Below are 20,305 nucleotides of genomic sequence, written 5' to 3'. Positions count from 1 at the left end.
ACGGCCGTAGTAGGTGGCTGACAAGGGTAGACCTTGAGCATCAGGACTTTCCTAGGTCGGAGGTCTCGAGGCTGGATGTCTTGAGGTCGGGCGTTCCGACTTCGGCTGTTCAGGGTCGGCGATTGTGCGGCTTCTTGGGGGCATTTGTGTCACTTGGAGGGAAAAATCTTATTCCCCCAACACTACTTATACATCTAGCATTATGTTTCAATGATCAAGCCAACTATAATAATGTAATGTTCTCTCAATTGAATTGCATGGTTAATATCCTGATACGAATTAAGTGATCCAATGTACATAATGAAAGGATGGTAGCAAATTTGCATCCACTTGTTGGGCATTCTCAAGAATATGCAGTATAACAACTTGTTTTATAGTTCAAAATGCACTCACAATTTTCCAAGCCTGCAACATTTACCATTATAACATCAATTTTTGAAGATCAAGTCAGAGCAACAAAAGTGATGGCAAAACAAAATACTACTGAATAATGCTAGCTCATTCCTTTCTTGTGTTCAAATGCATGCCAATTCAGGTCAAAAAAAACCATCAACAGAAGTGCTTGATCAAGCTTGAGCGTTAATAGAGGAATGCATGAGCAATACGTTTAAACAAAAGAATTTAAGAGGACCAAATAAACAGAAATGGAAGGTAAATTTTATGGATCCATAAATGATAAATCTGGTGTAGACTTGTAGTGGAGTTAGTATAATTTTTTTTTGAAATGAGAATGAAAAAGTTTTGGCAGCAATGGAATGCATTAAAGTCTAGCTAGATATTGGTTTCTATGGTTTCCGGGTGGAAAGAGTTGTGTGGGTATTATATAAGAATTGCACAAAAGAAATACCTCTGATAATGAGATTGGGGTTCTTCTTGAAGTCTCTCTTTCACTTGCTAAAGATGTTGATGTAATTTTTTTCTCTTACTACCTTGCTCTGATTATTGAAAAAGAAGAATAAGTGAGAAAAAAATTGTATTTCTGTCTGTCTGTTACAATGTGTTGGAGTAGCCTTTATATAGACTAGGAGATTGATAAAATTTGGTAAGGCCGACTAAGTTTGGCATGATCAATCACAAATCAATCAAGATGAAGTTTAGTAAGGCCGACTAAATTTGGTATAATCAATCAATCAATAGATTTAAATACTGGTAATGAGGTGGCTTATTTATCTATGGATGATTAGGAAGCTTGGATCGAGGATGTCCCATCCTGGCCTTATAACATCACCTTGTATGATTTCACTCTTTTACAATATAAACAATATTTTCTTGCTCTTGTTCCCCACCCCAGCCCAAAAGGGAAAGCAAAAACTCTAAATGCAATTTTTGCGAAGAAGAATGCACGAATTTTTATCAAAAACTTATTCAACATGTAGTTCCTCCAACATCAATCTCTGGGGTAACATAATATATATTAAAAATCTAGTCCTCTGTTTTTCCATTTTCTCCATCTTTTTAGATTTCCCTTATTCTTATGTTCTTAATGCTAACTCTATAAAGCAATACTAAACATTTTCCAAGCTCATCAGAATAACCCAATAAATAATCAATTAAAATAGGAACCAATTGGTCCATTGCTCTTAGCCCTCCTCACTCTAGACATTCCACAACCCCAAATTGAACCTCAAACAATATGCCCCTGTGATTCAGCTCTATGGTAGAGGCAAGGATCATGACCACCGGCTCACAGCTCCACTCGGCGATGATATGGCATCCGACGAGGCATGACATGTTGCACAATAGGTTGGCCAATTTCCACATGGTTCAATGGAGTGGTTATTTGTTGGACCTGGTCTACCGCTCAGCTAGTAGACCAGTCCAACCAACCATGAAGTAACATGCAAAATACACAAATATTTGTCCTTGTTACTTCATGGTTGGATTGGTCCACCAACTTAGCGGTGGATCTGGTCCAACTAATAACTAATATGGTTTAATGTAGTCTTGCAGGTTTAGGTGTATTCAACAATGTTTATTTCCAAGCAGAGTCAATCCATGCAGCCGTAGTTTTTTTTCCTTTTCTTTTGTTTTATGAAAGATACGTTGATCTGGTTGTGAGGTCAGAAATCTGGATAAAATTTATAGAACTATTTTAGCCGAAGACTTATGATGGCTTTTACCTATGTTGGACAAATGAAACCAGAATCGAGGGGCTGGAGACAAAGTTTTGTGGAGAAATATATAAAGTGCTATCATTCTATCATCAGTTGAATGGGGCCAATACCATCAACGGGAAACAAAAGGAAATGGTTTGAATGGGCCCAAGGTGACTTGCAGTGCTTATCTTTCGGCCATCATCGCTGGTACAAGAAGTTGACAGCTCTTGGGATTAGCTCCAGAAAATTGAGGGTGAATGGGCCTTCTTGCCCAAGGATATTTCTCATGGCGTCACCAAAACAGCCTTGTCATTAACTCTATTTACAAACCATCTATTCCTCTCTATCCTTAATAATACCCCCAACAATCCTCCAATTTACTATATAATCTATCATTCAAGTAGGGGGGGTTCTTTTTATTCCAAAGCTAATAGGTCGATATCTCGAATGCAACCAAGCATGATTAGGTATATTATCCGTTTGCAAAAGTAGCTAACTAGATGTATGCTGGCTAAGATTGCTAATACATTGATGTTGAAATTTGGAAACCAATTGATAATTGATTACTAATAGTTTAGGAGGTTTCATTGGAATCATATAATTTAAACTGGGCGCGGTAGTACTCTACTTTAATAATGTTTAAATCTTAGCATTTGTATGCAAGATAATAATAGTGATCAAAGTTTTTATATTTACTTTTTTTTTTAACAAAAAGGCGATAAGGTTGAGACCGCAACATTCAAATTTAGTAAGTAAAATGCCATAAAAGAAAAAGAGTATTTTAAGAAATTGCAATGCTTAATGCAATAGTTTCAGCTAAAATTTGACTTTTGAATCTGATTCATGCAATCTTTTTGTAGAAAAAATTAATTTTGTCTTATAGCTGCAGAGCTAGATATATTTCTTCAGAAAAAATTATAGCCCTCTTTTACACCATCTAAATCAAATATTTATTCCAAAAACTAGATATAACTGTACAATACAATTATAATGTATACTAACTTGAATCATTGACCAATCCTATGAAATAAAAAGAAATTCATTATCTGAATATCACGGGCTTAATCACGATCTATCTGAATTTTGGCCTTTCTCTTATTTGATAGGAAGCAACCGGTATATCGTCACAACATTATGCAACGTCCCCATCCAAACACAGAAAATCAATTACATTCCTTCAATTTTTTTAATGATTATTATAATATTATCATTTTTTAGCAAAAAAATATGCTATCCTTTCAAATTTTGCTTATCTTTTGTTCTCATGTAGTAGAAAATAAGATGAGAGTAAAAATTAAATCTCAGCTTTTTCCAAAGCAAAATAAAAATCTTCGTGGTAAATAATTCTAAAGTTTTAATAATTATAAAAATTCAAAATCAAGCAAACAAGTTTTAGAAATTCAGAATTTTGTTTTGGAAAACTGGACATCGCCAACGGGACACGTTGGCAAAAGGCCGAGAACGGCATTTTCGTAGTTATCCGAAATTATACGGGCATTACCGTAAACGGACCAGTATTTCTATCGCTAACCTGTCCCTGTCCTTCCTTCGTCTGCGATCCTGTAAGCTATCGGAAAGAAATAAAAAAATAAAAGAAAAATTAAGGAAAGCCCAACCCTAAATCGGCGAGAAGCGATCCTTTTAATCTCCTCAAATTCGTCTGATTCCGGTCGGGAGGCTTTCGATTCCTCGGATTCCTGGCCCTAGGGGATGCAGATTCTCTCCTCCTTCGAGATCTGAAGGCTTGCCAACCCTGGAAAAGGTGCGAAATTATAAAAATTCGTTTTTTTTTTTTTGGAAATTTATGCGATCGGTTAGATGTCTCTGGATTTGGATGTTTGTGATCCATCTTTGCTGCCTCTGGTGTATGTTGGATATCTTTGACTTTTTTATTGTCATTTTTTGAGGTTTATTGTTTGTAAAGAGAAAGGTATGGGTTTGCGACTTCAGGATCGTGGCGTAATCTAAAGTTCCGTCTTTCTTTAAATTTGGAATTACGGTGAAAAACCTCCCCTTGTTCGAATTTTTATGTTGTCTTGAGTAACTTATCGATTTATCGACAAAATCCGGGTAAAGATCTCTGAACTCTGCGTACAAGGTGTTTTTTTCTTGTAATTTCATGATATTACATTGTGGTGTGGTTCCCAGGTTGGTTATTTAATTCATGAAATTAATAGATGAAGAATTATTTTTTCTCATCTGCATATATATATATATATATATATATATATATATATATATATATATATATATATATATATATATATATATATATATATATATATATATATATATATATATATATATGCAACTTATTGGTGCATGTGTTTTTGTTTCAATCGTGTGGGTAAAGATACGAATTTGTCTAAGGCCGTTGCTCTCTGTGGTCTAGGTTTGTTGTTAGCCATATAAACATATCGCTCTTGGTTTAGTCTATTTCACTTTTATGTTGGATACTATTCTGTTGCTTGGGCAATTTGCTGTTTGTCAATCCATTTGTGATGAAGGAAGATATTTGGTGGTTGAACTAATGATCTGCCCAAGTTCAAGCATCAGGGAAAGTTTTTGTTAGCTGTCAGTTATGTCCTCCCAATTTTTTAAACCGAGAAAAGTTTCAGGATGAATGTTAATTAGCATTGACATTTCATAAATAAAGCAATTGTGTATGAATCCTTCAGTTTAGCGTATGAATGATGTAAAATGGTTATAATTCTCTTTTTGATATTTCTGTAGATATGTAGATATGTACATACATACATACATATATATATATATATATATATATGTATCTACGTATACATATACATATGTTTATGTAGATATGTAGATACACACACACACACACATATATATATATATATGTATGTAGATATGTCGATACATATATATATATGTATGTAGATATGTAGATATATATATATATATATATATATATATATATATATATATATATAGAGAGAGAGAGAGAGAGAGAGAGAGAGAGAGAGAGAGAGAGAGAGACCCACCCATTATAGCTTTTCCCTCTCTGTAGTTTGTATAACAGAGAAGCACTGGGTATTCATCCCTAAAGGGGCTCTGTTTGTCAGCTCTCATCATCATGACGTGTTGTAGGTCATGAAGCCATGCAAAGCCTTTCATTTTATGCATAGTAGATATGAACCTGTAGGTAGACTTCTTCTTTTGTGCCTGCCGGAGTGTGCCTTTTGGTATGCCCTATTGGAATTTGTTTCTCATATTGCTATTTTTTTTTACTCTTAAGCTCATGCATATTGGAGAGCATCTTGGAGATGCCATAGGAACTGTATGCCTCTATCTGAACTTTCCTTGTATTGGATATCGCACAGGCATAAATTTTGAAGTAAGTCAAATATGTCTCGGTACCAAGGTGATGATGTTGATGAGATGGCAGAGGATTATGAAATGGGGGATGCAGAGGATGACATGGATGAAGATTTTCAAGGAAGAGTGATGGGTGATTCAGATTCTGATGATGAAGAATATGGCCAATCTGTATGCCTATCCTTATACTAGCGTGCTTTTCATCAAACTACTGCAATTACTTTCTTTTTCAATTTTTAAGTGGCATGCTAGTGTTTCTTATTAGTACAGAATTTATAATTCCTAGAAACTCTTTTCTCATTTCTCATTTCTCTTCTCTGTATTATGCTCTCAACATTCTAAAAGAAAGTTATCTTATTTTATCCAGCATAGTAAGGTATTTGACACTTCATCAGCACAAGCAAGGAAAGGAAGGGATATCCAAGGAATACCGTGGAGTAGCTTAAGCATCACAAGGGAGAAGTACAGACAAACCAGATTAGAACAATACAAGAATTATGAGAACATTCCAAATTCTGGCGAATCATCAGAAAAGGTACAATAGCTACACAGTTTTGGGTTTGTTACATGGTTTTCTTGTTGCATTCTTTTCAACATCCTTTTCTTGTATCTAGTTTTGCAAACCAACTGAGAAAGGGGGCATGTATTATGAGTTTCGACTTAATACAAGATCAGTGAAATCAACTATCCTCCATTTTCAGGTAAGCAAATAAAGTTCCCAAGCAGGTTCCTTTCTATTCATTAATGAGCTATAGAATTTGTTTGTTCATTCTTTGCTCAGTATCTTGGTTTATGTAATGCCATGCTATTTGTATTGTTTCAAGATGTTTCTATGTCTTGGAGACATGGTTTCTGTTTTGTACCAAGGTTTGAATCAGTCAATGTCAACAAGTTATTGAGATAATGATAATTTAACTTGAAGTAGAATTTGGATGGACTTTTGATTCCTAGTCTAAGGAGTAAAACTTACTAAAGTCCGAAGGGTTTTGACAGTTTTGACAGTGTATTTTGTAGATGTGTTCGTTGAGCTAGAGTCTTAGTCTAGTAGAGGAGGTGAATAATTTTCTGGTTATTAAAATTAATGTATACAGAATGTGATCGTGAAAGATGCTTGAAAAGGGAATCAAATCTCTTAGGATTTTTGATAGACTCTTAATTTTTGTTCTCAAAAGTTATTGGTTGTAAAACATATTAGCACCTTTTGGTTTTGGCTTTCTATGAGTCTTTCAGTTACCTTTAGATTAATAAAATCTTAGTCTTCTTTTATTGTATATTTTGGAAGGTTAATATCTTTATGCTTCTCATCCTATCAAGAGATAACTGATTAGGACATGGGCATATAGTTCTTCACTAGGTTAATAACTGATGTTTCTCTCAGTAGGTTTTGCTGATTATCAGACATGAATATTTTTACATGTAAAAGTTAAAATGTATCATTTCAAGAGCATAGAGATCCTATTTTTTTAGTTGGATTGAAGGTATCTCTGACCTTTTGAGCCTCGTCAGTAACAAAGCTACTAGCCTTTGGTTAGTAGCTAGTGTTTAAATCAAAATAGCAGATTAGCTTTATAGGAGAATGGATGCTTTGATTTAGAGCATGCCCATATATTATACTGCAAAATTCTAGTAGGGGCTTGCAAAATCTGTTGATTCCCATTCATCCCGTGGTCGTTGAGCTTCACACCCTTGTTGTTAGGTCCTATTTAAGTAGCTAATAAGACTTATGGTTTAAAAATAAAATCATGTAACCTACGGTATGTTTATGTTTAAATAGATAGGGGGAATGTCTGATTAGTTATTTTAATTATTGATGTTTGGTTAATTTAATTAACATAAGTGGCTGCCTCTTTGCTGCCTCTCCCCTGCTCTTTCCCCTCCCACCTGGCCCCACCAACACACAAATCAATGGAAAAAAAGAAGGCTGGATGCAGAAGAGAGCTGCTTATGATTGGAGGGGTTGAGGCAGATGGGAAAGAGGCAACTGAAGGGGTAGGGATGGAGTGGAGGCATGGGCACAGGTAGGGGGCAGTGATGAAAGGGGAAAGGAGATGGAATGGAGGGGACAGGTGGGGTTGACGGATGAGTGGGTTTGAAACTCACCTGTGCATTTATGATCTCATCAAGCGGCTGTGAGGTGGGAGGGAGGGAAGTTGGTGGTGTAAATGGTTGAAGGCTGGTGGGCAGATGCTGAGCATATAGATCACAGGCCAGAGAATTCTCTTTAGGCAACTCTAGGGAGGGGTATTGGAGAGCATGGATGCTTTATGAGCAGAAGTCCTAGATTTATGGGACTTGTCCTGAAGCTTTAGCCTTTACTGACAAGCAGTTTATCTGATAAGGAAGACATCCATACAACTGACCTTGGGTGATAGCGATAACTTTAGGAAATTATATGTACCATCCTATCGTATTTTATTCGGACAGGCCCTTAGTTTGCACTCTCTTAAGAGGGGGACATGTTCTATTGCGGTCTTCTTAGCATGTTTGCCTGTCATCAATGTGAAATATGGAAGACTAGATCTCACTCTAATAAGCCAAAGCTCCTTCCGCCTTGCAAGTGAGGAAACATTAATATTTTCCTTGTCCAGACTAAGATCTCAGGTTCCTTAATAGTCAAAGTTTGGACCCTAGTAGTTGTATTGATTGCTTTGACGTTACAGCAGATGGACTGAACTATTGCAGGTATTTAACTTTTTGGATTTAGTATCATTTGCATTCCACTTATATTAATATTTGGCAATTGGGAACAATAACAAGAAAGTTTGAGTAAATTTCTGCATGCATGAACCTCAGTATCTAGAATTCTACTTAGAGTGGCATATGTGCTTCAGAAACTCATCACCCACTTCCTGAGCTTTTCATTGTTCCAATTTTGTGAAAGATGTGCTTCCTCGCTCCTGGACCTGCTCCTACTACTGGCAACTAAGACATGAACCTTATAGAGTTGCTGAGTACTTTCAGCATGTACTGTGTCATCATCAGTGTTTTGGAAACAGTTTGAGGAAAGAGAGGGATAACATATTTTAGTATTTGTCTTTCACTTTTAACTTTAATAATTGGGAACATGTAAAAGAAATTGTTCAACTACATGTTTGTGCACAATCCCACATATGCTGACACAAGCAATTGCAATATCTGCAAGATCACCACTTCTAGTTTAGAAATATTTTGAGAAAAGAAAGGGAAAAAGTTTTCAGCTCTATACTTGAAATCAAATTTTTATATTTTTACCTTTGGTTGTGGGAATCTGCAGATTTAGTGAATAACATATTACATTAAAGGTTCAGGTGACCCTTATACAGTTTTTTGTTTAAAAAAATTAGATTAGGAGGGGCTAATCCCTACCTTTCTACCCTATTCCCACCCCAGTTGTAGATGGCTGATCCTAGCTAAAGTCGAACTCCTGCCCATTTGTCCGATTATCAAGGGTGATGCCATCTGAGCACGTGCTTGGTGGTGGCCTTGTACAGATTATAAAGATGAAATTTCTAAAAATGCATGTGGTAACTGGACATTTGAACTTAATCATAGAGGGGGCATATTAGATTCATCGCATTATGGATATAAATGCCGATCAGTTCAACTCACTTGCAAATAGGTTCAATTAATCTTGAATGAGATATGAACAATCTAAGCTTGATCTTGGCTTTTTGGCTTGGAATAAATTTCAAGCCAATCTTGAGCAGATCTCTATTTGATGAGGCATCGCATGATTAGGCTAAAAAATCATGTTTAAGTTTTAAATGTTATATTTAGAGAGAATACCTAACAATGTATATTTTATATACAGTACCTGTTATGTATATTGTTAATCAGCAACTGCTGAAACTAATGTGGTGTTATTTAAACAAATTGATGGCTTCATTGTATTGTCATAATTCAGTCAGATGGGCTCAATAGTTGTAGGTTGATAGCTTTCCAGTTTACTGGGTCATGGGTTTTATTTGTCTAAATAAGGCTTTAAATTTGAAGCTCAAATGAGCTTGAATTGAGCCCGATTCAAACTTGATTCGACTTTCATTTTCTTTTCTAGGAATAATTTATTCAATCTCTTGAGGAATTGATTTAAGACTATCAATCCGTTCAAAAAATAGGTTTATGTTCAGTTTTCCTCGAACAAGGCTTGAAGCAAGGCATGTTGGGTCCTGAATATAATGCTTGAAATAAATTTTCAAGCCGTCGTTGATCAGAAATTCAGAACAAAAATTGTTCTAGCTCATCTTGACTACACCCATAATCAAGGATAAGTACATCAAATACCTCTTTCTACCTTTTGTTACTGACCTTTCTCTTATTGCTGGGCCTTAACCATGTCAAATTTTGTCTACATATTTTTATAAAATTTAAGTGCCATGTGATTGCCCTGTTATTTGTTTCTAGGTAGCTAAACTATAGTGCAAAAGAATTTTCAGTGGACTTATTACATTTATATGAGTGCATTCTATTTATTTTGAGTTTCTTTAAAAACTGTGCCATTGATCTTCATTAATTATATTTTACTTTTACAGCTGAGAAATCTGGTCTGGGCTACATCAAAGCATGATGTCTATCTAATGTCACACTATTCTGTGCTCCATTGGTCAGCGTTAACTTGTGAGAAGTATGAGGTTATGAATGTCTCAGGACATGTGGCACCAAATGAGGTGCATAATCTTTCTTCATAAATCTATTATAAAGTTCCTTTTGTTCCTCTTCTTTTTTTATTTTGATTTAAATGATGTTTTTCTTCAATAATCATTTTATTAGGTGGATAGTTATAATTTTTAACTTACATAATGGCTTTTTAATTTTGTTACAGAAACACCCTGGAAGTGTATTAGAAGGATTTTCTCAGACTCAAGTTAGCACATTGGCAGTAAAAGATAAGTTACTTGTAGCGGGTGGATTTCAAGGGGAACTTATTTGTAAAGTAATTCTCTTCATTTTGTCCACCACTCTTTTACAATAATTCATGGAAGCATGGGAGAATATAATATCCATCACTACTTCCATTATCTATCTATTTATTTTTCATTAGTTTATCAATTTGTTCACTGCTTTTAATGAAACATGTTTTGTTATTTCCAGAAGCATGTTCACGAAAAATTTGCCGATGATTAAAAAAACAGTTTCCTCTTTGGCTTACCTTATTCATTAAGTATTTTCATAAGCATATGTGTGAGAAAGTTGCCATGTATATCTTATATATGTAGCAAAATAACGAGATATATGACTGTATACTTGTGTACATAGTACTTAGTGTTATGCTGATAATGCATAATGCAAAGAGAGAGTCTGAGAAGAATGGCAAAATGTAGTATGATGGAAAGCTATCTCAGGAGAAAGTATTTACCCTTGGTTGATAGAAATGCCAATTCATATTTGAGCACGCAGGGTAGGGAGGACAATGAGGTTTGTGGACTGTCAGTCAAGGCTTTCAAGGTCTATGCTGTGTAAGATGAGAAGACTTGATATGTAGAGGTGATTGCATGCAATAGAAAGGTGCTTAAACTTGCATTTTGAAGGGTCACAAAAGAGAGAAGTGATAAGCTATTTTGAATGAAAGCTATGAGAAATGTTTTGGAAGAGTTTGTAGTGTTTTTAGAGTTACCCTTTTAAAAGACACCTTGTAAGAATTAAAAAAGTTTAACTCCAAATAGTTGAGATCAGAAAATGATAATTAGAGTTATGGTTTTGGCTTTGTCAAGAACCATGGTGGTAGACTGTCTGATCTCCCCAAAAGTCGGCAGTTACAAAGATCGAGCAAGCTGAGAAGTTATGGTTTACTAGGAGTAGTTCAGGTTGTTTAAAGCAGTTATTAGGTGATATGCACATTTTATTTATGTGATCTAATGTGGTCATAGTTCATAGCTACACTAAGAGGTTATGAATTCTACTGGATGAAAGGATCATGTTAAAGTGGGAGCAGCTTAGCAAGCCTGAGAATCAATCAGCTGATTTGCTCAGCTAATATCTTAGAAAATTTATAGGAATACAATAATTGATGAGGCAAGAAATATGACTTAAAAGTGGCCATTGCCTCCAGTAGTACATAAGCAATAGAGATTTACACAACGTTGTGCTATCCCAGTGCTTGTGTTCATGCTTCTGAAAGGATAAAAATAATCAGTTTGCTGTAAACTGTAACATTCTTTTCTTTTTGTTTATGTTCCTGGAGTTAATTCTTCATTTCAACCTTATCTTTTACTTACCTGGCATCATTATCTATTGCTAATATGCTGCTCAACATTTTAGGCTGTTCGATTTAAAAATTTTAGATAATAATGAAATATTATTGTTTTATGCACATATAATTCGGGCCAGGATTTTTGAAAGTTACTTTTTTGGCTCCTTGTTGAGAAGTCTAAATCTCTGGTATTGCGTAAGTAAAATAGCTATAAATTTATTGCCAATGGTAATATATATATATATATATGTATATGATCGATCAGGTGTTTTTGAGTATCTGATTCGTCATCATCAATCGGGTGAAGCGATTGTGTAATTTAGGCATGAAACTTATGGTGTTAGCAGTTTGACATAGATGCACTAAATGCAATTGCAGTGGACTGTACAGTTAATGCAACATTGGAAATATATTTATTCCAGTATTTTAGAAGGTATATATTATCTGAGCTTTTCTCTTACTTTCTTGGAAATGCAGTATTTAGATCGAGAAGGAATAAGCTATTGTTCCCGGACAACTTATGATGACAATGCAATCACTAATGCTGTGGAGATTTACGACAGTCCCAGGTACTACATTTTGCCTGGCATTCTCTTTTGTTTTGATCATGTCTGGTGGCTCTGACTCAAAAATGGAATTTATTCAGTGGCGCTGTTCACTTCATGGCTTCAAATAATGACTGTGGAGTTCGTGACTTTGACATGGAGAAGTTTCAGCTTTGCAAGCATTTCCGTTTCCAATGGCCGGTCAATGTAAGCCATTAGTATTTGATTACCTGTACTGTATTGTTAGATGTTTTTTCTTTTTCTAGTGGGATGTGAATATGAGCCATCTGTAATTGATCTATTGTAGTGTGTAGTTGGTTAAGTTGTTAATCCTGGTCAAAGAGCCATATAGTGTTATCATTTCTTTGGATATTCAGTGGAATCAGATTATAAAAACTATAAACCCAATCAATAAGTTGAGTCATGCTGGTGTATGGGAAGTTGGTGTTATTTATAGTCTAATATTTTATCAGACAATATCTTGTATTATTGTATCTTTACCTGTTGTTCTGTTTTCAGCATACATCACTTAGTCCTGATGGGAAGCTTCTTGTTATTGTGGGTGACAACCCTGACGGACTACTGGTTGATGCTCATACCGGAAAGGTGAGTACTATACTTGGTTATTCAGGTCAAGTGATGAACCTCAATGGGAGTAACCTGCCTTCATCACTTCCAATTTTAAATGTTGAAGCAACAAAAAGTTTGTTTCTGAAGTTTAGTTCTTGCAGACTATCCATGAATTGCGTGGTCACCTGGACTACTCGTTTGCATCGGCATGGAATCCTGATGGTCACACATTTGCCACTGGTAACCAGGATAAGACCTGTCGGATTTGGGATGCAAGGAACCTCTCAAAATCTGTGGATGTACTGAGAGGGAACCTTGGAGCCATAAGATCAATCCGCTTCACATCTGATGGTCAGTTCATGGCGATGGCAGAGCCTGCAGACTTTGTTCACATCTTTGATGTTAGAAGTGGGTACAACAAGCGACAGGAGCTGGACTTCTTTGGTGAAATCTCAGGCATGTCGTTCAGTCCTGACACCGAGGCTCTTTTTGTTGGTGTGTGGGATCGCACCTATGGCAGTCTCCTTCAGTACAGCCGCCTCCGGAACTACTCGTACCTTGACTCACTACTTTGAATTAAAACTCGTTTCCATGTTGTAGCTCTTGAGACTCTTTGTTCTGGCGCCCAGGACAGAGTGTTGTACATGGACATGGCCAGGGGGACTGAGAGTAAGGGTAAAGGGGAAGTTGGAAATCTTTCTCATGTTCAATCGTGAATAAAAAAAAACAGACTCCTTTGAAGTGTACAAAGAGAAAATGTACATATGTCTAGAGACTGCAGTTGTGAGGTGAAGAAAATTTCGAGTTAGCTCTATGTGCTAGACTTTCAGCTGTCCTTCAGAAGATTTTCTGAGTGATTCTGTTGTAATCTTCATTCAATGTTTTTTTATTTTTTCTGTTCTCTACAAACTTTAGTGAAATTTCACACCGCTTGTTTCGACTCATGCATTGCAGTACAAGATGATATTTCTGGTAATCTGTTCTTCTTAGTTTGATTACTTTTTCAGTCAAATGTTTTATGTTTGGATTGCTTTGACCTGTGATTATTGGATCGACATCGGAAAGTTATTTTTGTGCTGTCATCGTGCAAAATTTCTTTTGAGGAGCAAGATTCAGGTTTATTTCCAATTTTTTTTTCTCGATGTAAGATTTGTAAAGGGTAATTATTTTGTGAATAATTATGGGCATATTGTTTTATTAGTCCTAGAAGATCTATAATGTATTATTATCATTTTTTGTCCGTATTATTACTTCTATATATGTGTGATTCTGCTGATTTTGATCTGATGTTAGTATTTATATTTTTTGTCAATGTTTCTACTTTTAACAATATTTATTTTCTTTTGATTATTATACTAATTTAAAATATCACGTTAATCTAAGATTTTTCAGAGGGGTTATCAGGTTAGCAAGAGGATGCTACTGTACTGGGTTATGCTTCTCTTGAAGTCTGTTTTATCTCTTCAAGGAAATTAATAGATTTTTGAGGAAGGTGAAGTATCCTATATCAAGTTCAGCAGTGAAGTAACCTGAGTTTTGTATTACAATGTGAAGTATATAGGGTTGAGTCATTTTAGTTAATTGTTATATCTGAGTACCAATTCATTGTACACAAGGGATGCAACTGGTTTATCATTCTACTACTCCATCCTTTGAAAGGCAAAGAATACTTTTAGAAGCATCAGCATGAGTAGATCATTTGAGCAAGGCTTTATTGGGTGAAAAATAATGAAAAGCTAAAATGGAAAAATGTTTCGTAAAAGACGCATGCTATAAAGGATGAGAAGTGCAAACTCAAACTCCCTGCATCAAGTATGTAAGGGACTGACTACTGATTGATTGGAGGATTTTTCTTAGCATGAAGATGCACAGCTCATCTAGGAACACTAAATTGGTTCAGTAAAGAAGTGAGATAATGAAAGCTTCGCACAAACTGATTTTGGATACTATATCATATGATGATGGTATTTTGAATTTTGAAATAAATTTTTACTTGTCAATTTTTGTACCTAAACTCTCATTAGCTTTGATTGGACTTCTGCTTTGTAAATTTTGAAAGAAGACAATGCTCCACAAGAGATTTTTTTTTCTTTCTAATTTTTAAGTAGAGGTTACAAACAGTATTTTTCATAAGAGATAAAGTCCAAGAACATGATGAACAAAGGTGCTATTTTGCAGTTATAGTTCTAGATTTCTCAAAGTGACTAATAATGGTTGTTTATAAAAACTACTGTTCTGGAAAATTTAATCGGAGACTTGACTAGGGAGGAGCTTTCACTTCCATTCAAATGACAGATATCAATGCTGAAGGAAACCAAAGCTCAAAGGTCAAAGGCATGGTTATCAAGCCTTTTTTTGAAAGATAAATGCTTTCTCAAGACATACCACACTAAAAATATAGATTTCATTCACCTTTTGGATCTAGATATTGATAAAATGCTACCACAATCAAAAGCTTCCTCAACATACATGAAATGAATTGAATTCTATGAAATCCAACGCTGATCCACTGATCAAATAGCTAAATCATTATCAGAAAGGATCAGTTCACACCATCACACCCCAGTCCCAAATACAGATGAAGCAAGGCCCAAAACAATGAAGAGAAAAGAGGGAAATAAAAGGGGAAAATATATTGCATTCACCTTTTGGATCTATATGTATTGATAAAATACTACCGCAATCAAAAGATTCCTCAATATGATTAAACGAGCTGGATTTTGTGAAATCCAGTGCTGATCCACTCACCAAATGGCCAAGGCATGATGACAAAGTATCTATTCACACCATCAGACCCCATGCCGAAAATAGATAAAAGCAATGCCTAAAAGAATGAAGAGAAAAAGATTAAAAAAAGGAAAAAAGAAAGAAAAAATAGAGGTGGCTGACCCATCATTAGAAAGGATGTTTCACATCATCTCATCACAGGCGCAAAAAATTATAAAAGCAAGGCCCAAAAGAATGAAGAGAAAAAAAAGGAAAAAAGAAAATAAAGGGGGAAATGAAGAGAAAAAGTGTTTTAAATAATAATTAAAAAAAGTAAAAGCAAGACCCAAAAGAATGGACAGAAAAAAAAGCAAAAAAACAAAAGGAAAAAAAAAAGGAAAAAAATATTTTTTTTTACATTAATACCCTCCTAAATATTGAATTTTGCATGAATACCCTCTCAAAATTAATATTTACATATATACCCTCATAAATATATATACCCTCATAAAACACTTGTTTTGCTATTTTACCTTTTTTTTATCCTTATTTTTGCATATGTACCCACACAATCTAACGACGTTAAAAAATTAACGGTTTCAAATTAAAATGACTAAAATATTCTTAATGAATGGATGCGCAAAAAAAATATATTTATAAGGCGATCGCGATGGAGGATAAAAAAAGTAATTTCAAAATTTTATTTTATTTTTAATTAAAATAAATATAGTTTTTATTAACGGTGTTATAAGAACCATTATATTAGGAAGATTTGTGCAAAATCAGTCTTTTACGAGGGTACAAAAATAATTATAAATTTTAAGAGGATATTTGTGCAAATTTTAATTTTTAGAAGAATATTTATGAAAAAAAATTAAAGAAAATTTAAGAAAAAAAAAAATAGAGGATCTGTTTTGGATGAGAATTTTGAAGCCATATGAATCGAATGCAGATACACCATTGGGCGATGTCTTAATTTAACTAAAACAAACAGTAGATCTATACGTGGGTGCGACATTGGGTGGGTGCGACATTGGGTGGGTGCTACATTTGGGTGTTGCGGCCACCAAACCCCTATCCTAGGGCTAATTAATTCTCTACTCTCAAAAAGACCGCGCTATAACAAAAAGTTCTGGTTGATCGGTCTTAAAATCTTCCGTCCAATATCTTCACCAAGTTTAATTCCCGGTTTTTGAGCTCTTTTTATTTAAAAAAAAAAAAGTCGAAAATGCCCACACCGGATTAAACATTAGAGACCGACCGGTCAATAAATGGACCGGTGATTAATTACCCCAATATCCTATCTATCTCCCTCCAATCACTTCCAGCCAACTCATCACCCCAAATCGTCCTCTCCTCTCGCCTCCCGTTCATCCTCCTCCCCCACAACATTTCCCCTGGCTTCCAGCACTCGCAATCCTCAAATCTTTCACAGCATCCACATTCCTTTCCCCCCACACCAGTCTTAACCTCAACCACAAGCCAAAGCCGTCATCAGCCATGGTCGCCACCCTCTTCTCCACACCCACCTTCACCGGCCTCCGCCCTCTCAAGCCTACCGACTCCTCCCTGTCCTTCCTCCGAAGAGCCAGCCTCGCCCTCTCTGCCCAGCCGCCGGTCCGGTCCAGCACCAGACCCGGTCTAGCAGTGAAGGCCGAGCTGAACCCGTCCCTGGTGATCAGCCTCAGCACCGGTCTGTCCCTCTTCCTGGGCCGGTTCGTGTTCTTCAACTTCCAGAGGGAGAACGTGGCCAAGCAAGGGCTCCCGGAGCAGAACGGGATGACCCATTACGACGCCGGCGACACCCGGGCCAAGGAGTACGTGAGTCTCCACGACCCGGTCGGGTTCAACATAGTCGACGTCCTTGCATGGGGTTCCATCGGCCACATCGTGGCTTACTACATCCTCGCCACCTCCAGCAACGGCTACGATCCCAAGTTCTTCTGAATTTAATCCTAAGGGATGGTGGTAAACTTTGGCTTTGGAGTTGTGGGGATGTGATAGTTTTGGTGGGTGGGGGAATCCATTGTATTTGTGTGGGAGGTGGCTTCTTATCAATTAAATTTGCTTTTCTCTCAAAAGTTGACTGAATTTGCTTGGGTCATTAGTTTTGCTTTCTTTTCTCTCATGTGATTTTCTTTTTTAGCTCTGCCGCATGTTCTTTTCGATGTGGTATGCTAGCTCTTAGTCATGCAAGGAAGTAACAAAAGATTAGCTTTATGAAAATACTCGAGTATGATTCTTGTTTAGCCTCATTATCTGAAAATTCTTGGAATTATGGTATGTGGAAAATTTTTATTGGCCCAGCAATTGTTGGCCCCATCCAACTTACTCACGTGATTGATTTTGAATATAGGGAGGGCCCTAGGTTTGCAAACCAAAGTTTCATCAACTTGAATAATTTACATTATCCAAGACCTGCTTCCAAAGGGGTGGAAGGCACAAAACTTCCTATACATGCATATGATGTAGCATCGATTCATCGACTTGTATCTGGACTTGAGGAGTTGATAGAGCCAGCAATCTGAGCGGATGACGAGCAGTAACGAGTCACGTGTCTTCGAATAAAAGTATATTTAAGACAGTTAAAGTCCACTAAAGAGATAGTTATGATTCTATGCATTTATGAAGTATAATGCAGAATAGTTATAGCTCGCTCTACATGATTGAGAAGTTACCACACGACCTATGCAATTAAGCCCATAGCATTTGGGATCTACAGAGCAGTTAAGTCACAAGTCTATCTCTTTGGATAACCGATACCGACCCTCTATATAATCAACACCTGAAGAACCTCCATATGTGCTCTCTCTCACGCAAGACACTCTTGTTTTCACTATTCTCAATTGCTTACTGTTTCCAAACAAAATTATCGGATTTAGACATCAAAGAGTCCCTTCTCAGACAAAATATGGTGACCTTCGGTATTTTCTCTCTCTTACTTTTAAATCGGACTCTTAGCAAATCTCTTCATCCGAGCATGGCCGGCCACAACCGATCACTTGTTATTCACCCGCTCATCCAATCTATCCAGCTCAGAGCTCGTCTGGTCTCTTTAGCTCAGATTTTGGTGACAACAACATACATCTATACACTTTTCCATAATATCCTACAATCTTTCTAACCCCCTTTATTGGCTTGCAAACAGTTTGAAGATTGCTATATATATATTTGGTCTGGGTTCTTGATTCACACAGGGAGATGAGCACGCATTTCGCATATTGTTGTGCATGCATGATATGAGGGCTCATGCTAACTGGACTATCATAATGGTCTAATGACGGTCCAACCAAATCCTTTCCCACTAGAAAGCTAGAGAGTGGAGATTCCTTAGAAATATTGAGGATCACATATGACATTAACCCCACAGAAAGTACTTAATGGGAGGTAGAAAGATTTAAATAGATGATTGGATTCAAAATTCAAGCATGTAAACTTTTAAGTTATATTAAATTTCGACTGGTATGTTAAGGCTTTCTTCTTGTTGGACTCAAACGCTCTGTTTCTCCGGATGTTCCATGCATGCATGAAAAATTTTGATATTCTTGAAATACGTGATGGGAGAAACTCGATTTCTAAAGATAGAAAAAAAATATAATTAAAAAATGACAGAAATTTGTAATTAAAAAGTTGATATTCTTGAGATAAGTGATGAGAGAAACTTGAATTGGTTTCTAACATAGACGCTCCATGCATGCATGAGTGGAAAATTTTGATAAGGTCCAAAAATGATGCCTTTGTATAGCTTATATGTAAGATTATTTGTGAAATTATAGAGTTATTTTAGATGTTCAAATTAATTTGGTTATTAGAATGGTTATGCCCCATATGCTAGTCCAAATGAAATATTATAGTGGGATGCCATGCACCTGGTCATATGTCAAAAGTCTTTTTCCATACATGCATTTACTTATCTACATGCAGATAAAGTGTGCAAGGAAAGCTGAGCAATTGGCAACGAACTTTGGTGGTCAATATCCATAACTGGAATTAGAATATATATATATATATATATATATATATATATATATATATATATATATATATCATGGGTAGGCTTTGGCATTGACTAGGTTACTGCCATCTAAAAAGGCTTCTTTGGTGCCACTTGCTTATTAGGAACAATGAGGTGTACTTGCGTGAATATGTAACTTTTCCTTTTTCTTTTCTTTAGTTTTTTTTATTGTGGGGCTATATTTTTTTCTTTTCCTCCATTCTTCATGCTAGGGTGGAAGAGTTGATCCTCTAGTCACTTTTTATTAAAATTAAAAGTGGTAATTAAGAAGGAACCACTTGAATGGTGAGTAGTAGATGATGGATCCAGTGGGAATTTGTTTGAGTAGAGACAATCAAATGCAGTATAGCAAACAAAAGGGTACTTACTATATAGGGATGCACAAAAAACAAGCCAAATCCGAACCCAACCAGGGCTTATAACCTCTTTGGTTTAATTTATATTGATTTTTTAAAATTCAATTTAGTACCGGTTTGAAAAAGTCTTGAGCTTACCTCTCCCTTTTTATATATATTTTTTAATTTTTTATTTTTTTAAAATATAAAATAAAATTTTTATGTATGAACTTAGCCCAGTCCGTTTGGTTCAATTTATTGAACATCAACCTTATATAAAATAGAATTTTTATTTCTAGATTTAGCTCGAGCTACTGAACATCAATTCCATAAATTGAACTAAACTAAATTGAATTTCTCAAGCCAATTCCAGGCAATTTTTCTCGATAGTCGATTTGGTTTCAATTTCGAATTTAGAAAACCGATTTAAATCAGTTTGGTTCCAAATGTATCTCTAAATCAATCTGATCTGACTCATGCACATCTCTAGTTATATCTGATCCGACTCAATTGAGAAATTTCTAGATTTCTCT

At 35.7% G+C, this 20,305-nt stretch overlaps 2 protein-coding genes across 2 annotated transcripts; both read left to right on the top strand.

Moving 5' to 3' along the window:
* The first annotated feature begins 3,628 nt into the window (after positions 1-3,628).
* Positions 3,629-13,692, top strand: LOC120105657 (uncharacterized WD repeat-containing protein C2A9.03-like). The gene is made up of 10 exons (XM_039118332.1): positions 3,629-3,858; positions 5,441-5,606; positions 5,803-5,970; positions 6,050-6,136; positions 9,944-10,078; positions 10,234-10,344; positions 12,079-12,170; positions 12,248-12,353; positions 12,666-12,752; positions 12,878-13,692. Exons 2-10 carry the CDS (start codon positions 5,466-5,468, stop codon positions 13,289-13,291), a joined length of 1,341 nt encoding a protein of 446 aa, XP_038974260.1. The 5' UTR covers positions 3,629-3,858; positions 5,441-5,465; the 3' UTR covers positions 13,292-13,692.
* Positions 13,693-16,810: 3,118 nt separating this feature from the next.
* LOC120105654 (photosystem I reaction center subunit V, chloroplastic-like) lies at positions 16,811-17,529 on the top strand. Its single transcript, XM_039118323.1, has one exon. The coding sequence runs from the start codon at positions 16,923-16,925 to the stop codon at positions 17,367-17,369; it is 447 nt and encodes a 148-aa protein (XP_038974251.1). The 5' UTR covers positions 16,811-16,922; the 3' UTR covers positions 17,370-17,529.
* Positions 17,530-20,305: the final 2,776 nt, after the last annotated feature.

Source organism: Phoenix dactylifera, unplaced genomic scaffold, assembly GCF_009389715.1.
Source record: "Phoenix dactylifera cultivar Barhee BC4 unplaced genomic scaffold, palm_55x_up_171113_PBpolish2nd_filt_p 000334F, whole genome shotgun sequence".
In the NCBI taxonomy this organism is placed as follows: Eukaryota; Viridiplantae; Streptophyta; class Magnoliopsida; order Arecales; family Arecaceae; genus Phoenix; species Phoenix dactylifera.
Note: the sequence above shows the minus strand (reverse complement) of the source record. Positions and strands in the feature narration are given on the sequence as shown.